This window comes from Trematomus bernacchii, unplaced genomic scaffold (assembly GCF_902827165.1).
Source record: "Trematomus bernacchii unplaced genomic scaffold, fTreBer1.1, whole genome shotgun sequence".
NCBI classification, from domain to species: domain Eukaryota; kingdom Metazoa; phylum Chordata; class Actinopteri; order Perciformes; family Nototheniidae; genus Trematomus; species Trematomus bernacchii.
The window spans coordinates 258,257-282,106 of NW_022987942.1; the positions used below are offsets into that span (position 1 = coordinate 258,257).

A 23,850-nucleotide genomic window follows, 5' to 3' on the forward strand; every position below is an offset into this window, starting at 1 on the left:
TTGGAAGAATTTAAAACAATGTAAACACAGTGGTATAATTCCACAATATTGAATACAAGAAGAAGAAGAATGGTCCCCCCTCCAGAACAGTAGGTGGCGGTGATGCATCTAATCGTTAGTGGCAAACCGCCAATAAACCTCAAAGAAGAAGAAGAAGCAGAAGAAGTAGAAGAAGAAGAAGCAGAGCAGCTACTGCAGACTTATTTTTATATTTAAATATGTTTTCCCCTTCTTGTTCAGTAGGTTTACTATCAGCCCTAGTAAAATTGACCACCCAGTGCTAAGCCCTACCATTAGCGGTGTGCTGGTTGATACAGCAGAGCTAGCTCCACTGCTAACTTAGCTTAGCTTCTTCTGGTGTGTTGCTAACTCTACTTAGCTTAGTTAACCAGCCTTACAAGTGTGTTAAGTAAGCTTAGTCTGCAAGAGGTAACAGTCCACATCAAGCGCGTCTACATTATAGAGGTGTGTATTAGTAAATACGTTCCTAAAGTGATCATTGATATTGATATAATGATTCACAGTGCAAACTAATACTGTTCCTTTTCTAAGTGCGTTACAATCTATAAGGTCGCTTTCTGTTTATGTGGGCTTATTAACAATAATGGGGTGTTTGGCAGTGATCATATTTGATCTATGTATTCAGCGGTTACAGTATTGACTGAGACTTTATTTGGCTGCTTTCTGTTTGTTTCCGTCTCACAGCATGGCGCTCAAGTCGGGAGAGGAGCGTCTGAAAGAGATGGAGGCTGAGATGGCTCTGTGAGTACCACCGTTTCAAAGATCCCTTCTCCAAAAACACATACGTTTAATACTAGTTCTGCCTAGCACACTAGCAATTATATTCTAGGTGAACATCAGGTGGTCCTAACACCCAGATTATAAGCCTTCTCCGGCTCACACCCCAAGTGTGTATCTGTTGTACTGATGATGTTTTGGTGACGTCAGATGTTCCAGTTGATAGAATTACTTTGGAAAATCAATGACAGGATTAAATGATCACATATTCTAAGAAATGCATTGGAGGGGGTCACTCTGGGGCAGATAGGATGTATCCTTCCTCAGGCATATGTTGTATGTATAAAACAATTAGTAACACTGACGCTTCGATGCCAGGTTTTAACCCAACAAACTCTTTAATAGGTCTATGATCATTTTGATGATGCCAAATCAGTGCTAATAGGATAAATTCATTAGTCTGTAAGTCAATCAAAAAGGAATTAATTGCCAACAATCTTGATAATTTAACCAAATGTGTGTTTAGCCTCTAGCATTGGTAGTATTTTCTGCAGTTTGACTCTATGGCTCCTCTTCACTTGGCTTTTCTTTGACTGCAATTCTATTTTACTCTTGTGGGGTTTTTTTTTTAAATATGTTACTTCCACCCAGAAGGGAATTAACTAGTAGCGCACCCTATAAAAGACTGTGAATGTTCTCACCAATGTTAACACTGTCTGTCTCGCTGTAGTTTTGAGCAGGAGGTCCTCGGTGGTCCGGTGGCAGTATCGGGGAGCCCCCTTGTGACGGGGGAGGGAATACCTGTAGCTCTCTCTGTCCCAGTAATGCGAGCCATTATTGGCACCAACACCTACAGTCAGGTTTGTACTTTTCTAATTTCATTCTGAATAGTAATGTCCTATCTACCCTGCTCACTGTAAGGTGACAGATCTATGGAAACAAAAATGCTTTTTCGTCTCAGAAAAAGAGCTACTAATCGAGGCAATGTCTTGAGATTATTATTCTATTATTTTGTCTACTGACCCTCCCCCTCTTCACTCTCTCAGGTCCAGCAGACATTAGATGCCAGAGCTGCTACTTTTGTTGGTCCTCCCCCGGTGTTTGCCGGTCCAGGTGAACATAAACTCTCCGCATTCCTTAACTAGGCTTTTGCATTAGCATACAATGTAGGAAGTACTCTGCTCATCATCATTTAAAGTTAGGGGTGTGCCAAAGAGTTAAATTAACCTAACAATCTAATATCGGTTTTTTTTCAAATCATAATAAATATTAAAGAGGCCGCCTGAAACGCCTCTATTACGGGGCGTTCACACCAACGCGGTTCCAGGGCCGGCTCGGAGCTAGAGCTTGAAAAGCACAGTTTTTTCCTGTTCACACCGCAGCGGAGCCGCCTCTAAGCTCCGGAATCCGGTTTGTTTCAAGCACCAAAAACCGCATACGTCACGCTTACGTCGGAGGGGGGCGAGATTAACCTGAGCTAACAGTTAAAGGCGAGTACGGCAAATAAAAGTTGTAACAAGCAGTAGTGCTGAGCAAAGTGACTAGAATGCAACCACACACTTATAAAAAAAAAAAACACACACTTTATCAAGTCAGGCAACACTAACCAGGCTTCGTGTGATTCTGTTTATTTGTACCTTACTTTGACCATCCGTTCGCTGTTATTGATCATTGTGGAGAGCAGGCAGACGTTTTGTTTTGTATTACAGCAGCTATCGGATGGAATCAATACATGGGCTGCACAGGTTGTCATGTTATGTTATCACAAGTAGAATCATAATGAAAAATACGTCGGTAAAAAGTGCCTGTAGAAAACGGTTTATGCCACAATAGGATAGCAACAAGTAGTCAAGTTATAGTCAGTTTAGCTTCGGTTGCTATGCTAACATCACCCATTTTATACCAAAGAAACTTTCATAAGCACAGCGTTGTGATGCCAAACAGCGTCAATTCAGACTGACACACATTCACTTAAGGTGAACTGGCGATATGTATCAGCTGCTTGTGTGACAGTCAGACAGTGAATACTTTTAGAGCCGTGTGAGCTAACCCGGAGCTAACGGGAGAATAAACTCCCGTGGAAGAGCAGCCAGCACTGCAGCGGTCGGTAAATGCCGCTGAAACACATTAATAAACAATGACCCACGGCACTCTGGAGAAAAGTATAAGATTGGAGAAGTTGTTATTTAATTTAATCTGGCTTCGTATGATTAAAAGCAACACGATCATCGACCCGACGCAGTCCCCCATTGTTGTAGTGAGCGCCGTAACGCCGTTGGGGAGAAAATCAGCGACGTAAACGGTGACGTCATGACGCAGCAGCGGCAGCACCCGTCGGGCTCTGGGCGGTGTGAACAAAACGGGGGCTGAAAAGAAAAAACGGTTCCGAACCAGAAGAGCTCTAGCACGGAGCTAGAACGGGAATCGCGTTGGTGTGAAAGCCCTATTAGACTCCGTTGTTTAATTCTAACATAGTGACATCACTATGTAACACTTGTGCTTTTATTGGCTAGCACTTCAAAACATTGTAAGTGCTATGCTAAGGAATGGGACATCTCTAAGTGGTTGACCAATCACAGCAGAGCTGGCCAGCTGACCAATCAGAGCAGACTGGGCTCTGGTTTCAGACAGAGGGTGAAAAGAGGTGCTGCAGCACAGGCAGTATGAGAAAGATAAAGAGCTTTTTGAACCTTAAAGCATGGAAACATGTCACAGTAGAGACACTACATACTTATATGAACCTGAGAATTTGTGTAATATGTCCTCCTTTTTAAAATGTAAACATTTGCTATTTCCTATGTTTGTTCATCACTCACTGTGTCTCCTGTCTGTCCCAGTCCCTCCGATGCGTCCTCCCATGCTGAGACCGGCCTTTGTCCCTCATATCCTGCATAGACCTGGTAAGATTGGCAGTTTTCAGGAGAATTGTTCCAAGTAATTTTTGGGGGATAATCAATAAATCAGACCTACATGGAAACTCTCTTTGGGTTTGTGATGTTGTTGACAAAGAATCAACCTCTGCTTCTACCTGTGTTGACAGTTGGTCAGAGGATGCCGATGATGCGGGGTCCTCCAATGGCACCTCCTATGCCCCGGCCTCCTCCTCCTCCTCCCATGATGATGCCTCCTTCCATGCAGGGCCCATCACCTCAGGGCGCTCCTCAGCCCATCCAACACATGGCTGCCCCCCCTCAGGTCTCAACTCTTCCTATAAACCCAAATGACACTGTGCTGTTTCTCTCAGTCAACACCATTGCTTATTGTTTTCCACATGGGGTGAAATTGTAAATCTTGCGTCTGCTCCTTCTCTCTCTCAGGTCCGTGATATGGTCTCCATGGGGTCAGCTCCGCCCATAAGACAGGGACCCCCGCCTCCCATCAAACCCACCCCATCAATTATCCAGGCGGCACCGACCGTGTACTCTGCTCCACCCACCCCCGCTGCACAGAAAAGGATTGATGTCAGAGCTCAGAGACAGGCCAGAATGGTATTTGCTTTTTGATTGATATCTTACAAATAATTCTACATTTGTTATGCCTTGGTTGTCTGTTTGTTGGGGTTGTGTGTTACTGTGTTGTAAAGAAGGCATTTCCTGCTGGGTTTCAGGAGGAGCTGGCAGCGCGGGTTGCAGAGCAGCAGGCAGCAGTGATGGCAGCCGGTCTACTGGACAAGAAGGACCGTGAAGACAGCAGCACGGTTATCGGACCCAGCATGCCTGAGCCCGAGCCCCCCCACAATGAGGTACAAACAGTCCTCTGTGTACCGTATCACCTGATAAATCCTATTACCCATGTTACATTAGGACAGTCTGAAATTCTTCTGTGCCTGCTTCACTGAAATGATCAGATATTTACCTCTGTTACATTTAACTTTAAGGCTGATCTGTAGTATGATATAGCAGGCTACATTACTCCCCCTCCTCTGTATGATTGCTGCTGGTGAAGCTATTTAAACTCAGTGTGTGTGTGTGTCAGCCTGTAGAAAGTGCTACAGAGGACAAGAAGCGAGGGAAGTCGGAGAAGGTGAAGAAGTGTATCCGTACGGCAGCAGGAACCAGCTGGGAAGACGCCAGTCTGCTGGACTGGGAATCAGGTACAAAACATCAGTTTAAATATAAAGATAGAGACAAATCTCTAACCGGTTGACCAATCACAACAGAGCCTGCCAGCTAACCAATCAGAGCAGACTGGGCTCTGGTTTCAGACAGAGGGTGAAATCAGGTGCTGCAGCACAGACAGTATGAGAAAACACAAAGTTAAAAAGACAATACATTTACCAACTAGACATGTTAGATGCTGAATTAACCAGGATGAGTAGCTTTCCCAAAAGAGCTGAAGTTAGCAGCACATTTGGAGTCTGAGCAGAAGAGGTTTTGCAGAGTAAAACCTCTGAGGCTGCCGTGTGCATCTACTGCAGCTTTGTAGTCCCTCTTTATATATTTGCATTTTGTAATAAACTATAACATTTTCAAAATGAATATCTATTAGGGTTTTCTGTCACTGTTTCCAATGCTTATATTTGGTTGGTTATCACAATTCTTTGTTTTGATTGGCTGCTGCAGGATGAGGCTAACGTGTGTGTAATCTTGTTTTCTCAAATGTTTGCAGATGATTTCCGTATATTTTGCGGTGATCTTGGCAATGAGGTGAATGATGACATATTGGCCAGAGCCTTCAGCAGATACCCGTCTTTCCTCAAAGCGAAGGTGGGCTGTTTCTTTTATTTACATCCTGTTATCACTCTAAGGCACTAATTACTTAAAAAAATTACGTAATTTCCCATCAGGGCATTTTACTCACCAGCCCCATGAATTGATGCGAAAACAACGTGTATTATTTAAGCTTATTGGAGACATTCTGAACATGACAACATTTGATCAGGCAGGTAAATGTTGTTACTGCAAAACAAATAATTGAGTAATGCAGGAGGCAAAATCAGGATATATATGTGAGAGACCGATAATGAACCCAGATACAACATTCAAGATACATTGACATAAATCTAAGTGAAATAGCTTTTTCCTGAGCTTTCCCAGTTTGCAGACTTCCTTAGCATATGGCCTTTGCTCACTGAGCCGTTAACAGAGTAGATGATGTGTCTGTGTATGTAGTGGACACATAAATAATCAGAATGATTGTCCTCAGGTGGTGAGAGACAAACGAACAGGCAAGACTAAAGGCTACGGCTTCGTCAGCTTCAAAGATCCCAACGACTACGTCAGAGCCATGAGAGAGATGAACGGTCAGTCCTTTCATTCATGTCTTTGAGGATCCAGTGGGTGAATTCAACAGTCATACTAAATTCTTCCTCTGCTCTGTGATTTCCAGGGAAGTACGTCGGCAGTCGTCCCATCAAACTGAGGAAGAGCATGTGGAGGGACCGCAACATGGAAACGGTACGCAAGAAGCAGAAAGAGAAGAAGAAGCTGGGCCTCCGGTAGAGACTGTGTGTGCTGCTCAGTGTACAAGTATGACATTGTAAATGCTTTTACTCTTTTTTTTTTTCATTAAATAAAACCATTTCTTAGTTCTTGATATGGTCACTTTCAATTTGACTGGCTGTGTTACTCATTGTAGGAGTTGCTGTATTTACATCAGTTGCTCTCAATCTTGCGACATGAGGTGAAAGAATGGCAGTACTTCAAATACGAGTCTTTCACTTTTATTCATGAGCCCAAAATACCAATACGGATGCAATGACAGAATAATATGAAAATCATTTGATGTCAGTTCATATTGCCCATCAGTCTCATGATATGTTTCAAGTAATGAGGAAACGGGACAAATGAGGCTTTACTTAAAGTGCGAGTCTTCAGTAGGCAAATCAGGTGGGCAATAATCTCTTTATCATTGAAACAATGTGTGAATTCCAACATCTTCATTCTTTTATGATGTTAGAATATTACAATTTGATTTGAATTCTACACTGTGGTACTTTCAGCATAATGTATATTGATCAGTGTTGACATGTCCAGGTGAGGCTTGACTGCACTGATCCACACACACAACATGTCCGCTGGTCACACTGATGATACATGAGTAAGAATTCATGTTAAATGGGTTTAAAAAAATAAATTGTACTCCCAACGTCATTACCCAAATATCAAAATATCTTTGCTCTCACACCTGGGGAGCAACACTGGCTGTTCTGTTCCCGTGGCGACCAGCTCCATCAAACTGCAGCTCCTATCAACTCCTCCGCAGCTGTACGTCCACTAAAGATGACATCATTCACTGACACTCCATCATACGAGGAACCAATCAGAGATAGCGATAGGTTGTTCTCCTTTATCAAGTGACGCATGGACTCTGTAAAGAAAATTAGACGGATTTAAAAAAAAGAATGCTTCACCACAACATTTTTAATGTATGAGTCAATACTCACCAACTTTTCGAAAATGTCCCTGATAATACTGAGGTATGCAGTCCTGAAGAGAGAAGAATAGCACGATTGCATCACTATTAAAAACATGCAGTTTGCTTTGAGATGACAAATATATTATAACGGATGTCACAGAATCCTAAATGCATTTCTGACAGGACTTAGAAACAGGTGTATCTCCACACACTGGTGCTGTACCTTCTGCAGGGCCACCCAACTCCAGCAGGGTGCTGAGGTGACTCCCAGCTGGCTCCGCACCGCCTCAGTGGCTCTCGCTAAAAGACACTCATCTGTTACAGTTTCTGGGGACCCAAACACTTCCTGGAACCAGGCCCCGCCCATCATCACCTGGAAGACAAGGCAACCTCAGGTTAGCCAGATGACTGGAGGAGAAGCAGCACAGCGTAGAGCAGCAGAGGGTGCGACAAACCAGATTAGTGTGTTAGCAAGGTATGTTGACCCTTAGTGAGTTTACCGTAACAGGGCAAGATCACCATGGCAACTTCTGCAGCAGACCCGATCCCCACATGGTTATGTTCAGAGATTAGGTGTGTGTGAATGTTAGTTCCTAGAGAGAGGGTCACGCTCCCATCGCCATCAATGGGACTACGGTGGAGAGAGTCAGCAGCTTCAGGTTCCTCGGTGTCCACATCACTGAGGACCTGACATGGACTCTTCACACCACCACCATCACCAAGAAAGCTCGACAGCGGCTCTTCTTCCTCCGCAGGCTGAGGAGGTTCAACATGGACTCCAGGATACTCTGCAACTTCTACAGGTGCACCATAGAGAGCATCCTGACCTTCTACAGGTGCACCATAGAGAGCATCCTGACCTTCTACAGGTGCACCATAGAGAGCATCCTGACCTTCTACAGGTGCACCATAGAGAGCATCCTGACCTTCTACAGGTGCACCATAGAGAGGATCCTGACCTTCTACAGGTGCACCATAGAGAGCATCCTGACCTTCTACAGGTGCTCCATAGAGAGCATCCTGATCTTCTACAGGTGCACCATAGAGAGCATCCTGACCTTCTACAGGTGCACCATAGAGAGGATCCTGACCTTCTACAGGTGCACCATAGAGAGCATCCTGACCTTCTACAGGTGCACCATAGAGAGGATCCTGACCTTCTACAGGTGCACCATAGAGAGCATCCTGACCTTCTACAGGTGCACCGTAGAGAGCATCCTGACCTTCTACAGGTGCACCATAGAGAGGATCCTGACCTTCTACAGGTGCACCATAGAGAGGATCCTGACCTTCTACAGGTGCACCATAGAGAGGATCCTGACCTTCTACAGGTGCACCATAGAGAGCATCCTGACCGGCTGCATCACGGCCTGGTACGGCAGCTGCACCGCCCTCAACCGTAAGGCTTTACAGAGGGTGGTGAAAACTGCAGAGTACATCACCAGGATGGAGCTGCCATCCATGGAGGACCTCTACTCCCAGCGGCTCAGGAGGAAAGCCCTCAGGATTACAAAAGACCCCCATCACCCCAGCCACAAACTGTTCTGTCTGCTGCCGTCTGGCAGGCGTTACCTCAGCATCCGGACTAAAACCACCGGATTCAGAGACAGTTTCATCCCACAGGCAATAAGACTGTTAAACAACTGAACTGTTTTAAAGGGGACCTATCATGCAAAATGCACTTTTGTACGTCTTTTATACATGAATGTGTGTCCCCGGTGTTCCAGGGAACTCACCAAGTGTCAGAAAACACAACCCTCTCTATTTTCCTCCATACCCAAATCTCTAAAAAAGGGGCTGCAACGGATCTGATAAAAACTGATCCAGATTTGAACACTGTCCTGACGTCAGGACGGTGGCGCTACGGCTATTGGGCCAACTCTCCACCTATCAGGGGAATGTGGGGTTGGGCCACGGCCGGCCATTGCCGCTCGAAAGCGCTGGAGACGCTGTAGTACATATGCCAGGCCTGTAAGTGGCGCTGTAGTCTGCCACAAAAGCAGCGAAGAAGACTTCCCGCCCATAGTTACCATGGTTACCCTTCTGTTTATTCTCCGCTGTGGCTTTTTTTCTCCCTCCCTGAGGCAAGCGTTTGCTCCCGCTGCTTTAATTCAATGCAATCCCTCCCCGTCGAGGCAAGCACTGTAATTCTCTCCGGTTAGTCCACCAGCAGATGACAAACACCCACCTCTCCGCCTCTTCCAAGGAACGAGGGGACCGTGCGGCAGAGTTTCAGTTTCAGTTACTTTCGCCGGTCAAGATGTCCGTTAAAGTTGAAATCTTCCGGACAAAATTAGAAAAGTGCCGGTCAAAGGTCTTCTTTGTTATTTATTGAGCTTTAAAACAAATGAATAACAACTCTATATAATAAAACACGGAGGACGGAGATCTCTTTTTCTCCCCCTCTTCTGACAGCCCAGCAGCTGATCAGAGCACGTCTCCCCTCTCCTGCAGGGGGGCGTGGTCAGCAGAATCAGACCCGTAGACAGCAAACAGCACATAGAGCGAAATGAGGCATGGCTAAAATGCATGATCCGTTTGGTATTTTGAAAACAGAAATGTATAAATATACCTTATATAGGTATGGCCCTACAATATATCATTTAAATATAGCATGATAGGTCCACTTTAAACAACATACATAAAATTCATCTGGCTGCTATTTAGAAATTATTTATCTATTTATCTAATACATCATATTCGAATAACTTGCATATAGACGCATATAGACTCTTATTGCACTATTTCACTTTTTAAACTATTTTTCTTTCTGTATTTACTATTTACTTGCGCTATAGTTTTCTGTTTACCTGTGTTATTGTGTTGCACTGTTGGAGGAGCCTGTGACCTAACATTTTCATCGTCATAACTACACTGTAGCTATGTTCGTATGACAAAATAAAAAACCTTGAACCTTGAGAGCGAGTGGCACTGCTCTGTATATGGGTAATGGGTATGGATGGGTGAATCACTTGTAGTATGTTAAGCGCTTTGAGGGGTCGAAAATACCTAATAAAGCTTTATATAAGTACAGTGCATTATCATTCAACAACAGAGCTTATGATCGGGTGTGTGTGTGTGTGTGTGTGTGTGTGTGTGTGCACCGTCAGTCTTGTAGTGTGTCCTTCAGGTCTGTTGTGTTGAGGGAAGGGAACTGAGTCGTAGACGACCCCAAGAACACCTGGATTCTCTGAAGATGGAATCAGGTGACCGAAGCCCTGTCACACAGAAAACACAATGTCACAAAAACTGCTTTTGAAATGGTTATGGGGGTGTGGTCACTAAGACATCACAGTGAGAGGGATGCTTCTACAGGACGGTTTGTTTATGACACATGTTGCCGAGCACAGATTTCTTTCTTGGCCTCAGTCATCTACCACTTTTACACCCATTCATCTAATGGTCCCTGAACACTCCATTCAAAGTGCTGTGTGTCTGACTGCAGCTCTCACCGTGACAGGCAGGATGGAACCCTCATACTCCAGATTTACCACAGCAACCGTAACCATGGAGATGTCCTGCAGCAGCTGGCTGAGAGATTGACAGGAGGGGGGCAGGACGGAGGAGAGGGCTGGGGGGAGAGAGATTACTTTGTTTTTACATTTGTAATTGAACTGCTCAAACACTAAGATGACATTTAAACCAGCTGCAAGCGACAGATACAGTGCATCCGGAAAGTATTCATACCCCTTCACTTTTTCCACATTTTGTTATGTTACAGCCATATTTCAAAATGGATTAAATTCTTTTCTCAACATTCGAGACACAATACCCCATAATGACAAAGTGGAAACAGTTTTAAAATGTTTTTTGTAAATGAATTAAAAATAAAACACTCAAATATCACATAAACATAAGTATTCACACCCTTTACTCAATACTTTGTTGAAGCACCTTTGGCAGCAATTACAGCCTCAAGTCTTCTTGAGTATGATGCTACAAGCTTGGCACACCTTTCTTTGGGCAGTTTCTCCCATTCTTCTTTGCAGATCGTCTCAAGCTCCATCAGGTTGGATGGGGAGCGTCGGTGCACAGCCATTTTCAGATCTCTCCAGAGATGTTCAATCGGGGTCAAGTCTGGGCTCTGGCTGGGTCACTCAAGGACATTCACAGACTTGTCCTGAAACCACTCCTTTGTTATCGTGGCTGTGTGCTTAGGGTCGTTGTCCTGTTGAAAGGTGAACCTTCTCCCCAGTCTGAGGTCCAGAGCGCTCTGGAGCAGGTTTTCATCAAGGATCTCTCTGTACATTGCTGCATTCATCTTTCCCTTGATCCTGACTAGGATCAAGGGATTTTAAATTCCTGCTGCTGAAAAACATCCCCACAGCATGATGCTGCCACCACCATGCTTCACTGTAGGGACGGTGTTGGCCAGGTGATGAGCGGTGCCTGGGTTCCTCCAGACATGATGCTTGGCATTCAGGCCAAAGAGATCCATTTTGGTTTCATCAAACCCAGAGATGGGGTCGTTACTAAAAAAAAGTAATATATTACATATTACATATTACTTTAAAAAAAAGTAATATATTACACTACTTCGTTACTCTCTACATAAAGTAACTCGTTACTTTACTCGTTACTTTACTCGTACTTTACTCGCAGGGCCGGCCCGCCCCTCCCTACAGGCAGATCACGCAGACTGCTAAAGTTTCAAATGTTCTCTAGTTCAGTTTCCATTGTCGCATAAGACTGATCCAGATAGCTCTGACTATGGCTGTCCTCTGTCTCCTGCTATCTGTATTTTGCGCAGTATATCTCTGAACGATGCAATGGTGATTCCACTGTGCAAATGGGCAACATTACCTCTACTATGAAGGATGCTACAAGCCTGTCCATCTCTGCTTTGGTTACCGGTCCTCCAAATTCTAATTTGTGCTGCTTCGGAGTCGGCGGCGGCGACTCACAACATCCTCACTCTGGGTTCGGGGGTCCTTAGCTATTAGCTTCACCTTAGCATGTGTTCTTTGCAGGTGTTTGTTGAGGTTTGACGTGGTGTTTGCAGCAGTGGATAACAGCTTCTGGCCTGGACACAGTTTGCACCTCACCGTCACATTCCTGTCTATTCTTCGGACGAACTCAAAATAATGGGCATACCTCCACCCCTCGAAAGTTATCGCTGACTCAGCCATGTTTATGCAGCACTGCACATGGAGATGTGGACGCGCAAGTCGCGCAGATTACGTACATATAAACCTGCGGTGGAAACCCCTCTTGTCTGTCAGTGTGATTATGACTGATTTTATAAAAGTAACGAAGTAACGCGTGTCGGGGCAATGTTAGTAACTGTAGTGTGATTACTGAATTATAAAAGTAATGCGTTACACTACTCCGTTACCGACAAAAGTAATATTATTACAGTTACTTTGTAACGCGTTACACCCAACTCTGATCAAACCAGACCATTTGGTTTCTCATGGTCTGAGAGTACTCTAGGTGCTCCATGGGGGCTTTCATGTGCCTTTGGCTTCCTTCTGGCCACTCTACCATAAAGGCCTGATTGGTGGAGTGCTGCACAGATGGTTGTCCTTCTAGAAGGTTCTCCCATCTCCACAGAGGAACACTGGAGCTCTGTCAGAGTGATCATCAGGTTATTGGTCACCTCTCTGACTAAAGCCCTTCTCCCCCGATGTTCAGTTTGGTTTGGGCAGCAAGCTTTAGGAAGAGCCCTGGTGGTTTCAAACATCTTCCATTTGCAAATAATAATAATAAATAAATAAATAATCTGTGCTCGTTGGGACGTTCAATGCTGCAGACATTTTTCTGTACCCTTCCCCAGATCTGTGCCTTGATACAATCCTGTCTCTGAGGTCTACAGACAATTCCTTGGACCTCATGACTTGGTTTGTGATCTGATATGCACTGTCAACTGTGGGACCTCATATAGACAGGTGTGTTCCTTTCCAAGTCATGTCCAATCAATTGAATTTACCACAGGTGGACTCCAATCAAGTTATAGAAACATCTCAAGGATGATCAGTGGAAACGGGATGCGCCTGAGCTCAATGTTCAGTGTCAAAGCAAAGGGTGTGAATACTTATGCACATGTGATATTTCATTTTATTATTTTTAACACGTTTGCAAAATATTCTTTAAAAACGTTTTTGCTTTGTCATTATGGGGTATTGTGTGTGGGACATTGAGAACAAAAATGAATTTAATCCATTTAGAAATAAGGCTGTAACATAACAAATTGTGAAAAAAGTTAAGGGGTATGAATACTTTCCGGATGCACTGTATGTAGTGTTTTTAGATTGTGAGTTTGTGATTGTGTGTCATCATGAGACCCCTACTGTTGCAGAAGGTACCACAGAAGAGGTGTGTGTGTGTGTGTGTGTGTGTGTGTGTGTATGTATATCTGTCTGTCTGGCATATCATGAATTCTCTTCTGTGTTCATGTAAGACAAATTACCTTTAGCAGGCATTGCAGAGATGATGTGGTCAGCTGATATGACTCCATCCTCTAATTCGATCTTCACACACACACAAACACACACACACACAGAGAGAACATGTTGGGGATCCTTAATGCACTTGCCTTGAAATTATTTCTTATTTCCATAGTCTTTTATCACAATAAAACATGTATTAGAAAGACATTAGATGTGTAATACACAAATATGTAGCACCACAATGCAGAATAAGTCAAATATAGCAATTCACATCAATTCAATTAGCTTCAAGTACTATACCTGAACAAAATAATCAAGGAAAATCCTAATAAATATCCTAAATAAAAAGCATATTTTCTTTTTGTTCTTACAACACTGTGTTAACAAATAATAAGCTGAAAGGGACAGATGGTATTGTATATAATATAGTTAAAGTGGTGTAGGAGCAGGAAGTCAGGGTGTCTGTCACTCTTACTTTACCCTTTTATTTGAATGACTACTATGACTTTCACAAAGTAACAACATTAATGATTATATTAGATAAGTCAGGGGCTAACTAATGTTATAACAAATCATCATAAGGAGGACAATGTATGTTTGTACAAAATGTACGAACAAAACATATTTAATACTTCCTATATTCTTTAAACCCACATTTAGAGATTTTTCCGTTAACCCTTTGGTTTGAAAAAGGTTCAGTAATCTGGAATGCGTCCCTCTTAAGAAGGAGATTTCCAGATCTGCCCCTCTGGAGAGCAAACATTGCAGAGTTAAAGGTTGAGTCTCCTCACTGACCTTCCACCCAGAGGCTGCAGGAGTGATGTGCTGCACGCCAGCGTCTCTGTGCAGCTGCACTCTGCCGCTCTGTTGGAGGAACTCACTGAGGGATTCTGGGAAGGACTGCATCCCACTGCGCAGAGACCACTGGGCCCACGACTCTGTCTGTGATCTCTGAGCCAGAGGGCCGGGGGGGAGCAGTGGAGTGGGACCTGCACGTTTCACACATACAACTTTATAAGGCACAGATTCCAGACAATGTTATACCACCATGACTCTCACTGAGCTGACCCAGAAAGCATAATAGGGCCTCTTTAAGGTGCTTGTATGAGAGCGTACATTGTCTCTTGTGTTGTGTTCCCCTCACATAACAAAAGAATAAAACAAGAGTGTAGCAGCGGTACCTGAGCCCAGCAGCATGCCCAGCGTCAGAGAGCCTCTGCGCTGCTCTGCATTGAACAAGACAGGGAAACAAGAACGCACGCTCAACTTCCTGCAGTCGCCCGCAAACACACCCCGACACAAACTGTCCACAGCTATGTCTGCCAGCTGCACACAAGAGGAAGGAAAGGTCAGACAATGGCAGTATTTATCACCACATGAGACAGACTACTGGTGTCAAATAAAAGTGAATCTGATTTCATTCTGGTTAATGAGTTCATCGTATGTAAGTCTATCCTATATATTCTTTGAGAAAGATCATTCTGATCCCCTCACCTCCTTTCCAAGCCTCCGAGAAACAAATGAATGGATGGACTCGTCATCCTCCTTGCCTTTCCTCACTAGTATCTCCTTGGCAATGTTCAACAGTAGGGGACGAGAGAAAGGGGGCACGGTGCGCAGAAGTCCACTGAAAGAGAGACGAAGAGATGGGAAGAGAGAGAGAAAAATAGAAATTAATTAATTACTTAGGCAAAGGATCAGATTGTTAGTTAGCAACCGAAATGTCCTTGTAATGTTACCATCATGTCCATTTCACCTTTAACTGAACATTCAGACAGTTCTGCAGCCACTGTACCAGGTACGATCACACAGCTCATAAAGGTCAAATGCATTCCCTAGCTACTCAGCAGGGAGGTGTTATCACTGTTGTATGTCATTATCGGTGAATGGCCTGTCATGGCACAACACTTTTCTACAGTCTCACCTTATCCCTGAAGGCATCCTGTGCAGCTGTTTGTTCACGTACACATATCTGTTCTTAGAGGCGACATGGCTGTAGTCGACCGGCAGAATCTCCCCGCCGAGACCCAGATCATCGACCTAAACACACACATCACACAGAAAATTCACTACTGGGTCTTCAGAACCCTTCAATCCCTACCCGTATCTGCCTGCATCTCAACAACAGTTTCCTGGATATAGATAAAGTTATACCTTCCGTAAACTTTAAAAGATTCCTAAGTTCCTTTTACCGTACCATATTGAGGGTGTTGCGTCCCACTGCCCCCGCAGGTCGGATCCCTCTGGGTCCATGTTCAAACACGGCGCCATCCGACCTCCTGGTGGAGCTCAGCCAACCTCCGAAGCGACTGCTGGACTCAAGAACAATTACCTGGAGGAAAAAAATATGTGTTTGAAACGTGAAACATACACAGAAAGGTAAGACAAATGTAGTCAAATGCAGTGGTGCGGTGTTTCAGGTCAATCTTATTATGTTTAGTCCTTTGGTTTATTTTCAATATGTTTTCAATATTTTACACATCAAATATTTCCCTCCCTGCAGTTATTCTTCCTAGGCACCAATCACTTCCTCACTGAAGAAGGCCCTAGTTAAAGATAGTCTGTGCGCGCGCGCGTGTGTGCGTGTGTGTGTGTGTGTGTGTTACCTTGGTAACCTGGGGGCTCTTGCATAGGTAGTAGGATGCTGCCAAACCCCCAATCCCCCCTCCAAGTACTGCAACTGTAGTCATTGGCTGCTGGCAAACACAGATCAGAGTTCAGAGCAGCCGGGTGTGTCTGCTGAACGCAGCCTGTTGATACAGATAATGACTCAGCAGCCTGTTGATACAGATAATGACTCAGCAGCCTGTTGATACAGATAATGACTCAGCAGCCTGTTGATACAGATAATGACTCAGCAGCCTGTTGATACAGATCATGACTCAGCAGCCTGTTGATACAGATCATGACTCAGCACTATGCTGTCTGTCCAACTGTCCTGAGGTCAGCTGCACTTCTAGCATCCATGACAGTTTCATTTAGGTAAAACTGCAGATATTAATAATAGATAGAGATAATAATACTGATATCAATAATAATTGTAATAAGTACTATTTCATATTCTGAGTCCCCATAATATGTTGCATACCTGTCACAGTTCCTGCTTTTAGTCTCACCCATATTTGCTCTTTGGACCAAGGATGTAATATCTCATATTTCCAGTGGTGTACGTATATTTACTCAAGTACTTTACCTAAGTTCAATTTTGACAGACTTGTACTTTTTGTTGTCTCATGTTTTGCTACTTTGTACTTCTACCCGAATACAATTGAGAGGTAAATGGTGTAGTTTTACTCCACTTCATTTATTTAATACCTTCAGTTACTTTGCATATTTGGATTGAAATATAATCAAGTGTTAAATCAGACTTTAGTTCCACCTGGAGTAAATTCACAAGCTACCCTGCAGTATACAAAGTCATTACAACTAGCTGCACCTTTACCAGCTTTGAGAACACTTTAATGATCAATCATTATAAAACATATCATATATATTATTCTGAAATGGGTCAATCGGCAGAATTACCACTTTTACTTTTAGTAGTTTAAGTATATTTTGATGACTTTGCTACTTTTACCTGAGTAACATTTTGATAGCAGGACTTTTATTTGTAACAGAGTATTCCACACTGTCGTACTTTTTCCACCTTTGCTCATATTTAAATGGTAGTCTACTAACTTCCATAGCTTCCTGTCCAACTCGCGTTGTCAGGCCACATTTATGTGCAAGTTAATGACATATAATGGTGCCATAAAAGGTCCTGTGTAAAACTGTAGCACTATGAGGGCAGCTCAGAGAAGCTGAACAGGGACTATACGGTCTGCATATTGTTATATATATATTATAAAATAGGCTCCTATTAAAGAAAAATAAAATGAAATGTATATCGGAAGTGAACTTGTGGAGGCTGGTTAGTGCTGTCAGTAGCACAGGGAGCTGTACCTGGCTGCTGCAGACACAGTTAGTTACACAGCATATGTAACACAAACAAAGGATGACTGTATCGTTGCTAACAGGAGACAGACTTCGCAGACAGCTACCATCAAACACACACACCAACACTGACTTAATTATAGTGATGGAAAGAGAATAAAAGGTCACGGTGTTACCTTTGCTTTAGGCGCAGGATGAACGAAGAGTATCACATAAGCACCACACCATTCTTCTTCTTGTCTGGATTTTTCGCGGGTCGCAAACAGCTACAGGTGCATACCGCCACCTACTGTACGCTAGTGTGTATCGTCACGTGTTTTATTCTTCTTCTTACCAACCCCGTTTTTAAGTAAGTAGTGTCTTCCTGGTAGTTCTTCAATCTTAACCCCCCCCCCCCTTCTGTTCATCCAGGCATTGCCTCAAACTTCACCATTTAGCTTTTCTGTTTCAAACACGGTGTAATTTAATATATTTCCCACATTTTCTTTACTTCACAGTTCCAACACTCACTGTCACAAAGGGACAACATTGTGCCATTTAATCCTATGTGATTCAACTTGAGTCTAGTTATGACGATTTCCTCCCTCCTTTCTTTAAAGATCGTTCTAATTACTATTTTCTGTAATTGGTGATTGGCCCTCTTTCTTTCTGGTCTTCCTCCTACCTGTTCTGACACATTTACATTACTTTCTTCTTAATCATTTATTTCCTTCTCAATTTTTCAAGTGAAACTGGACATGTTTTCCTTTAGCAATGCACTTCTCGCTAGTTTATCACCCTTTAAGGCCCTCGTGGGCAGGCACTATGCCACCTCTGTGAAGTTTTAAGAAACTATGACTTAGTTCAATAAGTAAATCTTCTCTGACAGTAGTAGCTGACTGTTTGCTTTCTTAGATGTACAAGGAGTATGAGCATATCACATCACTATCAGGTTTGATGTCTTCAACCCACTGTATTCCAATTATTGCTACAAGTATTTCTTTGTTCATTCCTTCATTGTCCACCCAATTCTACACCCCTGGCCCTGGAACATGGATATTCCCAGCAATCCTGTAGTGATTGGTTTTCTTCCCAGCTTCCTTTTTCAATTTGCGAGAGCAAGTTTCTCTCTTCTCCTGCCTCTATTTGTGCTGATCTATCAGTATAGGAGTTGGAAACTAGGGCATGGCTCTTTACTGTTAAATGATCAAAAGTAGAAAAAAAATGTAAGCGTTTGGTGAGTTAGGTGGTGTTTCTTATTTCAGTATCGCTATATTATTACTATTATAGATATTATCTCCTTTTTTTTGTAAAGGATTGCCAAGTGCTAAGAGGGGTCCTCACAATAACATGCTGAGATTCTGAGGTCATTATGTCATCCCATGACAACATGGGCTGTCATCTTCTCAGGAGCCGCTTTTAATCAAATTCATAAATGAAAAATAGAAAAAAGATGTGCTCCTGGAAACACCTACTGTAACAGGAAGTACCGCAGAGGGAGTTTGAGTTCTTTGCCAGGTGTCTGTTTGTCTGTCAGTCAGCCTTGTCACCGCAATAGCGTTAAAACCCACAACATGCATTCACTAATCCCTGCAGGTTTGTAGTTGAGATCAACATGAAGGTCTAGTTCAAAGATGTTGGTGGTCCGAGCAAGGAAGTACAGGGGATAGGAAGTAGGAAAGGGGACAATTTAATTTATCAATATCATTTTTCGTATACAGGACACAATGATTGCCTTTTATTAAAGAAGGAAATTGGAAATGGGACGAAATGGTGATATTCTTGTAGCAGTAAAAAGGAATAAAAAAGTACCAAATATTATAAGTAAGCCACTGATGTATTTCTAGAGGGGCTAACCAGGCACAGGCTGTGGGTCTCAAGGTAATCAAATGACTGCAAAGAGACACAAAATGACAATAAACGCCATGACGCCAAAAGAAAAATAAACTTAGTTCATGCCAGGCAACCTCTCTTTGACCAAAATGTTCCTTTTACATTAACAGGGAGAAATTAACAGTATGTGTTATTCTCTTATAATGCACAAGAATTCTACCTCTTATTTCCAATGATCTTCGTATTCTGCACTATTTAGTTTAACAATCCATGTTTTAAAACCGGTTTAGAAAATCCTTGGATTCTAGCAGTGATCATGTGATGATCAGATGTGATATCAGCGGTCTGATCTGATCCTCTGAAGCGTGCAGCATAGGTTACCATGGTGATATACAGCAGTGGTCCTACTTTGTGCCACAGGCCTGTGTCAGGAGCGTGATAGGTGATGGCTTACCAAAGGGGTCTAGTCTTGTTACCATGGTGATATACATGTGAGTAAAGCAAACAGTAAACTGTGTATTGATGAATCTGCCACAGAGTGTGTGGACCATAATAAACACAGCCTAGACACACCACCATTTTACATGTGCACTAATACACTTCTATGGAAACTGGGTCACAAAAAAAACAGGAACTCTCTGACAATTAGTTCATGAAATATTATCCACTGGTCTGAGATCAGTAGGCCTATAGCTGTCAGTTTTGACTCGTTTCTATCAGCAGATTATCTCCTCCATCAGTTCTGTGCTGAATGATGCTGCTGCTATCTGTTGTATCTTACAAGGCGTTGGGATTTACGTCATGAAAACAATAAATGATAAACATTAGTTAATAGTTACTAAGGTGGTGCAAAATCCGCCAAAATATTGTCAATTGCAAATAACTGTATGCGTCTTAATGTTATTCCTACAGTGACCAACTATCTTTAAGCATTTCAACATTTGAAGACTTATCTATATAGATAAGTCCAAAAGTATTTAACATTAAAGGCCTCCTATTATGCTATTTTTAGGCATATACTATGGGTCTCAGATTAGATGTATAAAAATATATAAAAACATGTCTATGATGTGTTTTGCTCAAAATACCAAACAGATCATGCATTTTAGACATCCCTCATATCCCTCTGTTTCAACCCTGTTAGAGAATGGCTGATTCTGGGTCAGCAGCTTCACATGTGAACTGGGCTGATGCTGGCCCCGCCCCCTTTGGAGCAGCACACTTTGAGCTCCAGAGAGAAGAGTGGCTGCTCTGCTCAGATACAGCTAAATGCTGCCGTGATTAAATGCCATATTGTGTTCCAAACCACATCAAGGATTATTTCTAAAACAGTATGGAGCTCAAATGCTTTTTTTCTTGCGGGTTTACAACAAGGTGAGTACCTTTTTATATCCTGCTGTTTTACACATGCTCTCTCCAGTACAGCGTTAGAGATGCTTGCTAATGTGAACAAAGACCATAGTACTTCCAAAACACGTCACGCATTGTAGCAACGTTTCCGATAGGTCCGTGGGTGTAAAGCCAGCCCACATTTCCAATATTACGTAATATTGTCAGCAAATCTGGATCAGCTCCGTTGTACCCCCGTTTTTAGAGATTTGGGTACCGGGGAAAAGAGAGAGGGTTTTGTTTTCGGACACTTTGTGAGTTGAGTTCCCTGACACACCGGGGACACATATTTATGTATAAGACATCAAAAAGTGTATTTTGCATGATAGGAGATCTTTAAGAAATGTGGCCATCTGATCAATTTAAAGAGGACATATTATGCTAATTTTCAGGTTCATATTTGTGTTTTTTGCCTCTGTGATAAGTTTAATTGAATGTAAAAGCTCTTTATTTTTCTCATACTGCCTGTGCTGCAGCACCTCTTTTCACCCTCTGTGTGAAACCAGAGCGTGTGATGTCACTATGTTACAGAAGTAAACAAAGGAGTCCAATGAAGGCGTTTAAGGAAGGGGGGGGAGTGTGGGAGAGAAACTCCCATTGGAGGGAACACAGGGTTTTGAGCCTTTGCAGACCGTTGACATGCACACAAACCTACAGTATATAACACACTACAGGAGAGGGAAAGCCTATAGAAGTGTTATGGGGCCTCTATGATGAATTCTTCCTTAAACAATGTTTCACCAGTCTTTGTCTGATCGGCACATTGGTTGAGTGTGTATTGAAGTTGTGATTGTTTTGTTATGTCTTATCGTTAGTGAATATTGAACACTCCCTAGGATCTTTGGCCACAGTTCGCAGTCTACAGGAGGAACAAAGGATCAGATTAGTAGGAAGAAAAGCGGAGATCTGATGTTTGTTTAACTTTGGTGTGCAAAAGTATACTCTTTATTCTTATTATATATCCAACTTTATTTTGCCCCAAACCCCTCCCCTCCACCCAGCCCCCACAACCGGTGGCATTCCCATGTCACCAGTTACTGTCACTGTTACAATAGCCAATCAGAGCTCACCTGCAGAAAGAAGGCAACCAAACAAAGAAGAGCAGAAAAAAGGGTTACTTTCAGTTTGTTTTTTCTTGTTAAATAGTAATAAATACATTGAGATGCAGTGGTTCTTACTTTATCCTTTTCTCTTAAGCAGAAGGGTTAAAAAGTTTTTTTTTAAATTTCTGTTTCTATTTCTTTTTATTTCTTTATTGATCTGTGTTGGATCTTTAGCAGCAATCCGGACCAGTTGTCATGGTGATTAGCAGCACAGAGAGGAGGAGCTGTCTGGAGGAGAAACAACAGGAGGAGGAGGAGAGAAAGAAGAAAGCAGGGCAGGGACGGGGGGGGGGGACTAGGAGGAGAAGGAGATCCCTACGAGTGTCCCGCCACCTTCTCCTCCCTCCACCGCCCTCCCTCTCTCCGTCCTCTGCCACAGCCGGGGGGGAGCAGCAGAGAAACGTGGAGAAAAAGAGTTCAGCACAGAGGCCATCCATGAGTCCTAAACCACACGTGGTGCCGTCTCCTCCCTTCACACCAGCCTCTACCTTCTTGATGCAACAGTGTGTGTGTGTGTGTGTGTGTGTGTGTGTGTGTGTGTGTGTGTGTGTGTGTGTGTGTGTGTGTGTGTGTGTGTGTGTGTGTGTGTGTGTGTGTGTGTGTGTGTGTGTGTGTGTGTGTGTGTGTGTGTGTTGACTGTTAATATGAAAAACTGTAATGCCGGAACTAACAGGTGATCTGAATGGAGATCAAATCGAAAAGCATGGCTCCTCTCTTCCTCTTCGTCCTCCTCCCCCTCCTCCTCTCCAGGCTTAAACAACAACCAAGTAGAACACACAACTCCTCAAACCCGAGAAAAAATCAAATAATATTAAACAACAATAATAATAATATTAATAAAAACAAACTTGTCACAATCATTCCTTTCCAATTACAGTCGCAACAAAAGACAAAAAACTAAAACGGGATGAAAGGAGAGTTCTCCCAGCATCCTCCTCCTCCTCTTCCTGTTCCTCCTCTCCCTCTCCTCCTCCCCCTCCTCCTCCTCCTCCTCTCATGCAGTACAGACTGTCTCCTGCAGCACAAAGTTCACCTCTTTGTCTCTGAACTCTGGCTGTGTGTGTAGTTGTAGTAGTTGTAGTTAAAATTGTATGGCTTTAGGGCATGGTTCAGGTTTTATCAAGAGTTGGCTGGCCCCTCGTCTGAGTCCGGCCTCCCTCTGCCCCCCCCAGCGGGGTTATTGTTGTTGGACGCAGGGTAGTAGTCCTCAGGGGGCGGGGCTTGTGGCCCTGGGGCGGTGGGGGCCGTCCGAGTCCGGAAGGCAGACAGTCCGATTGGCAGAGCGAGGGGCAGGGAGGCCGAGCCGAACTGAGAGGCCTCCATGGAAGACACCGCCCCCAGGTGGTGCAGCCCTAGGGACACGCCCACATCCATGCTGTCACTCATCTGGGGCGGGGATCCCTGCTGGCCCCCTACTCCACCGATGCCCGTCTGTCCGCCCTGCCGCAGGCCACGCCCACCGTTCCCGTGGTGGGAGTAGGTCGGGTGCGGGTGGTGGGGCGCGTCCAGGAAGTGGCGCTGGTGCTGTTGGGAGGCAGCCGGCTTGTGGAGCAGCAACTGGGTGTATGCTGGGTCCTGACCCCCACCTCCACCATCACTGCCGGGCCACATCCTCATCTGCTGCTGGGAGGGAGCCTGGGGGGGATGAGATGCAATCATCAAGAAACTAAAAGCAACACCATGTGGTCAGTGTTTTTATCTCTGTTCTCTTATGGTACAGTATGAGGTGTTGTTTCACACATTTTTGCAACTCCAAAACATTTCAATTTCAATTTCCCTTCTCCATTATTCTAAGTTGCTAAATAATGGTAGGCTTGCCCATAATTCATTTACACATTTGGTACCTTTAACCACACTGAAATGGCTAGGACAGGATCTTTAATGAGATCAAAATTCGATTACTCTTTAAATATTGCACAATATATCCCTAAACTGAAATGTGGTATTCTAGATGGCAGTGCTATATTTCACTTCTGCTGTGAGTGTATTCCAGGACAGTGTGTGTGAGCTGTGTGTACCTGAGGGCTGGTCATCTCATAGTCTGAGTGGGTAACAGCAGAGTTGTAGTAGCGGTTACTGTAGCGGTAGTTGCGGTTGTCATTGGAAGAACCACTGGAGCCACCTAGAGA

General features: G+C 43.6%; 3 protein-coding genes across 7 annotated transcripts in view; 1 reads left to right on the forward strand and 2 right to left on the reverse strand.

Moving 5' to 3' along the window:
• The first annotated feature begins 140 nt into the window (after window positions 1-140).
• rbm42 (RNA binding motif protein 42) lies at window positions 141-6,288 on the forward strand. Its single transcript, XM_034115572.1, has 12 exons — window positions 141-465; window positions 706-762; window positions 1,469-1,598; window positions 1,785-1,851; window positions 3,576-3,638; window positions 3,779-3,933; window positions 4,056-4,226; window positions 4,346-4,480; window positions 4,714-4,831; window positions 5,347-5,444; window positions 5,884-5,980; window positions 6,067-6,288. The coding sequence occupies exons 2-12, from the start codon at window positions 707-709 to the stop codon at window positions 6,177-6,179; spliced, it is 1,203 nt and encodes a 400-aa protein (XP_033971463.1). The 5' UTR covers window positions 141-465; window position 706; the 3' UTR covers window positions 6,180-6,288.
• A 96-nt stretch (window positions 6,289-6,384) lies between these two features.
• Window positions 6,385-17,709, reverse strand: ppox (protoporphyrinogen oxidase). 4 transcript variants are annotated; one of them, XM_034115568.1, is made up of 13 exons: window positions 17,594-17,709; window positions 16,091-16,234; window positions 15,682-15,816; window positions 15,409-15,524; window positions 14,979-15,111; window positions 14,666-14,810; window positions 14,280-14,473; window positions 13,505-13,565; window positions 10,548-10,666; window positions 10,200-10,313; window positions 7,319-7,468; window positions 7,124-7,166; window positions 6,385-7,047 (listed from the first exon to the last, which is right to left on the reverse strand). In XM_034115568.1, exons 2-13 carry the CDS (start codon window positions 16,172-16,174, stop codon window positions 6,911-6,913), a joined length of 1,431 nt encoding a protein of 476 aa, XP_033971459.1. In that variant the 5' UTR covers window positions 16,175-16,234; window positions 17,594-17,709; the 3' UTR covers window positions 6,385-6,910. The 4 variants fall into 4 exon arrangements, with proteins under 4 accessions (XP_033971459.1, XP_033971462.1, XP_033971461.1 ...); XM_034115571.1 differs by having other exon boundaries at window positions 16,091-16,177; window positions 17,594-17,707; XM_034115570.1 differs by having other exon boundaries at window positions 16,091-16,180; window positions 17,594-17,707.
• A 3,812-nt stretch (window positions 17,710-21,521) lies between these two features.
• dyrk1b (dual-specificity tyrosine-(Y)-phosphorylation regulated kinase 1B) overlaps window positions 21,522-23,850 on the reverse strand; it is a 43,900-nt gene continuing 41,571 nt past the window's right edge. For both annotated transcript variants that reach the window (XM_034115574.1, XM_034115573.1), the window contains exons 12-13: window positions 23,740-23,843; window positions 21,522-23,356 (exon numbers count right to left, since the gene is read on the reverse strand). In XM_034115574.1, coding sequence (XP_033971465.1) covers window positions 22,841-23,356; window positions 23,740-23,843 — 620 coding nt within the window. In that variant the 3' untranslated portion in view covers window positions 21,522-22,840. The remainder of the gene's footprint in view (window positions 23,357-23,739; window positions 23,844-23,850) is intronic.

Excerpts from the sequence above, each read along its gene's own strand:
- rbm42 (XM_034115572.1), top strand. The coding sequence starts at position 707 with ATGGCGCTCAAGTCGGGAGAGGAGCGTCTGAAAGAGATGGAGGCTGAG. Across the intron at positions 3,639-3,778 it reads TCATATCCTGCATAGACCTG|TTGGTCAGAGGATGCCGATG; the intron begins GTAAGATTGGCA and ends CTGTGTTGACAG. Across the intron at positions 5,981-6,066 it reads AGCCATGAGAGAGATGAACG|GGAAGTACGTCGGCAGTCGT; the intron begins GTCAGTCCTTTC and ends TGTGATTTCCAG.
- ppox (XM_034115568.1), bottom strand. The coding sequence starts at position 16,174 with ATGACTACAGTTGCAGTACTTGGAGGGGGGATTGGGGGTTTGGCAGCA. Across the intron at positions 14,811-14,978 it reads CTCGGAGGCTTGGAAAGGAG|CTGGCAGACATAGCTGTGGA; the intron begins GTGAGGGGATCA and ends TCTTGTGTGCAG. Across the intron at positions 13,566-14,279 it reads CTGCAGCCTCTGGGTGGAAG|ATCGAATTAGAGGATGGAGT; the intron begins GTCAGTGAGGAG and ends GTGTGTGTGAAG.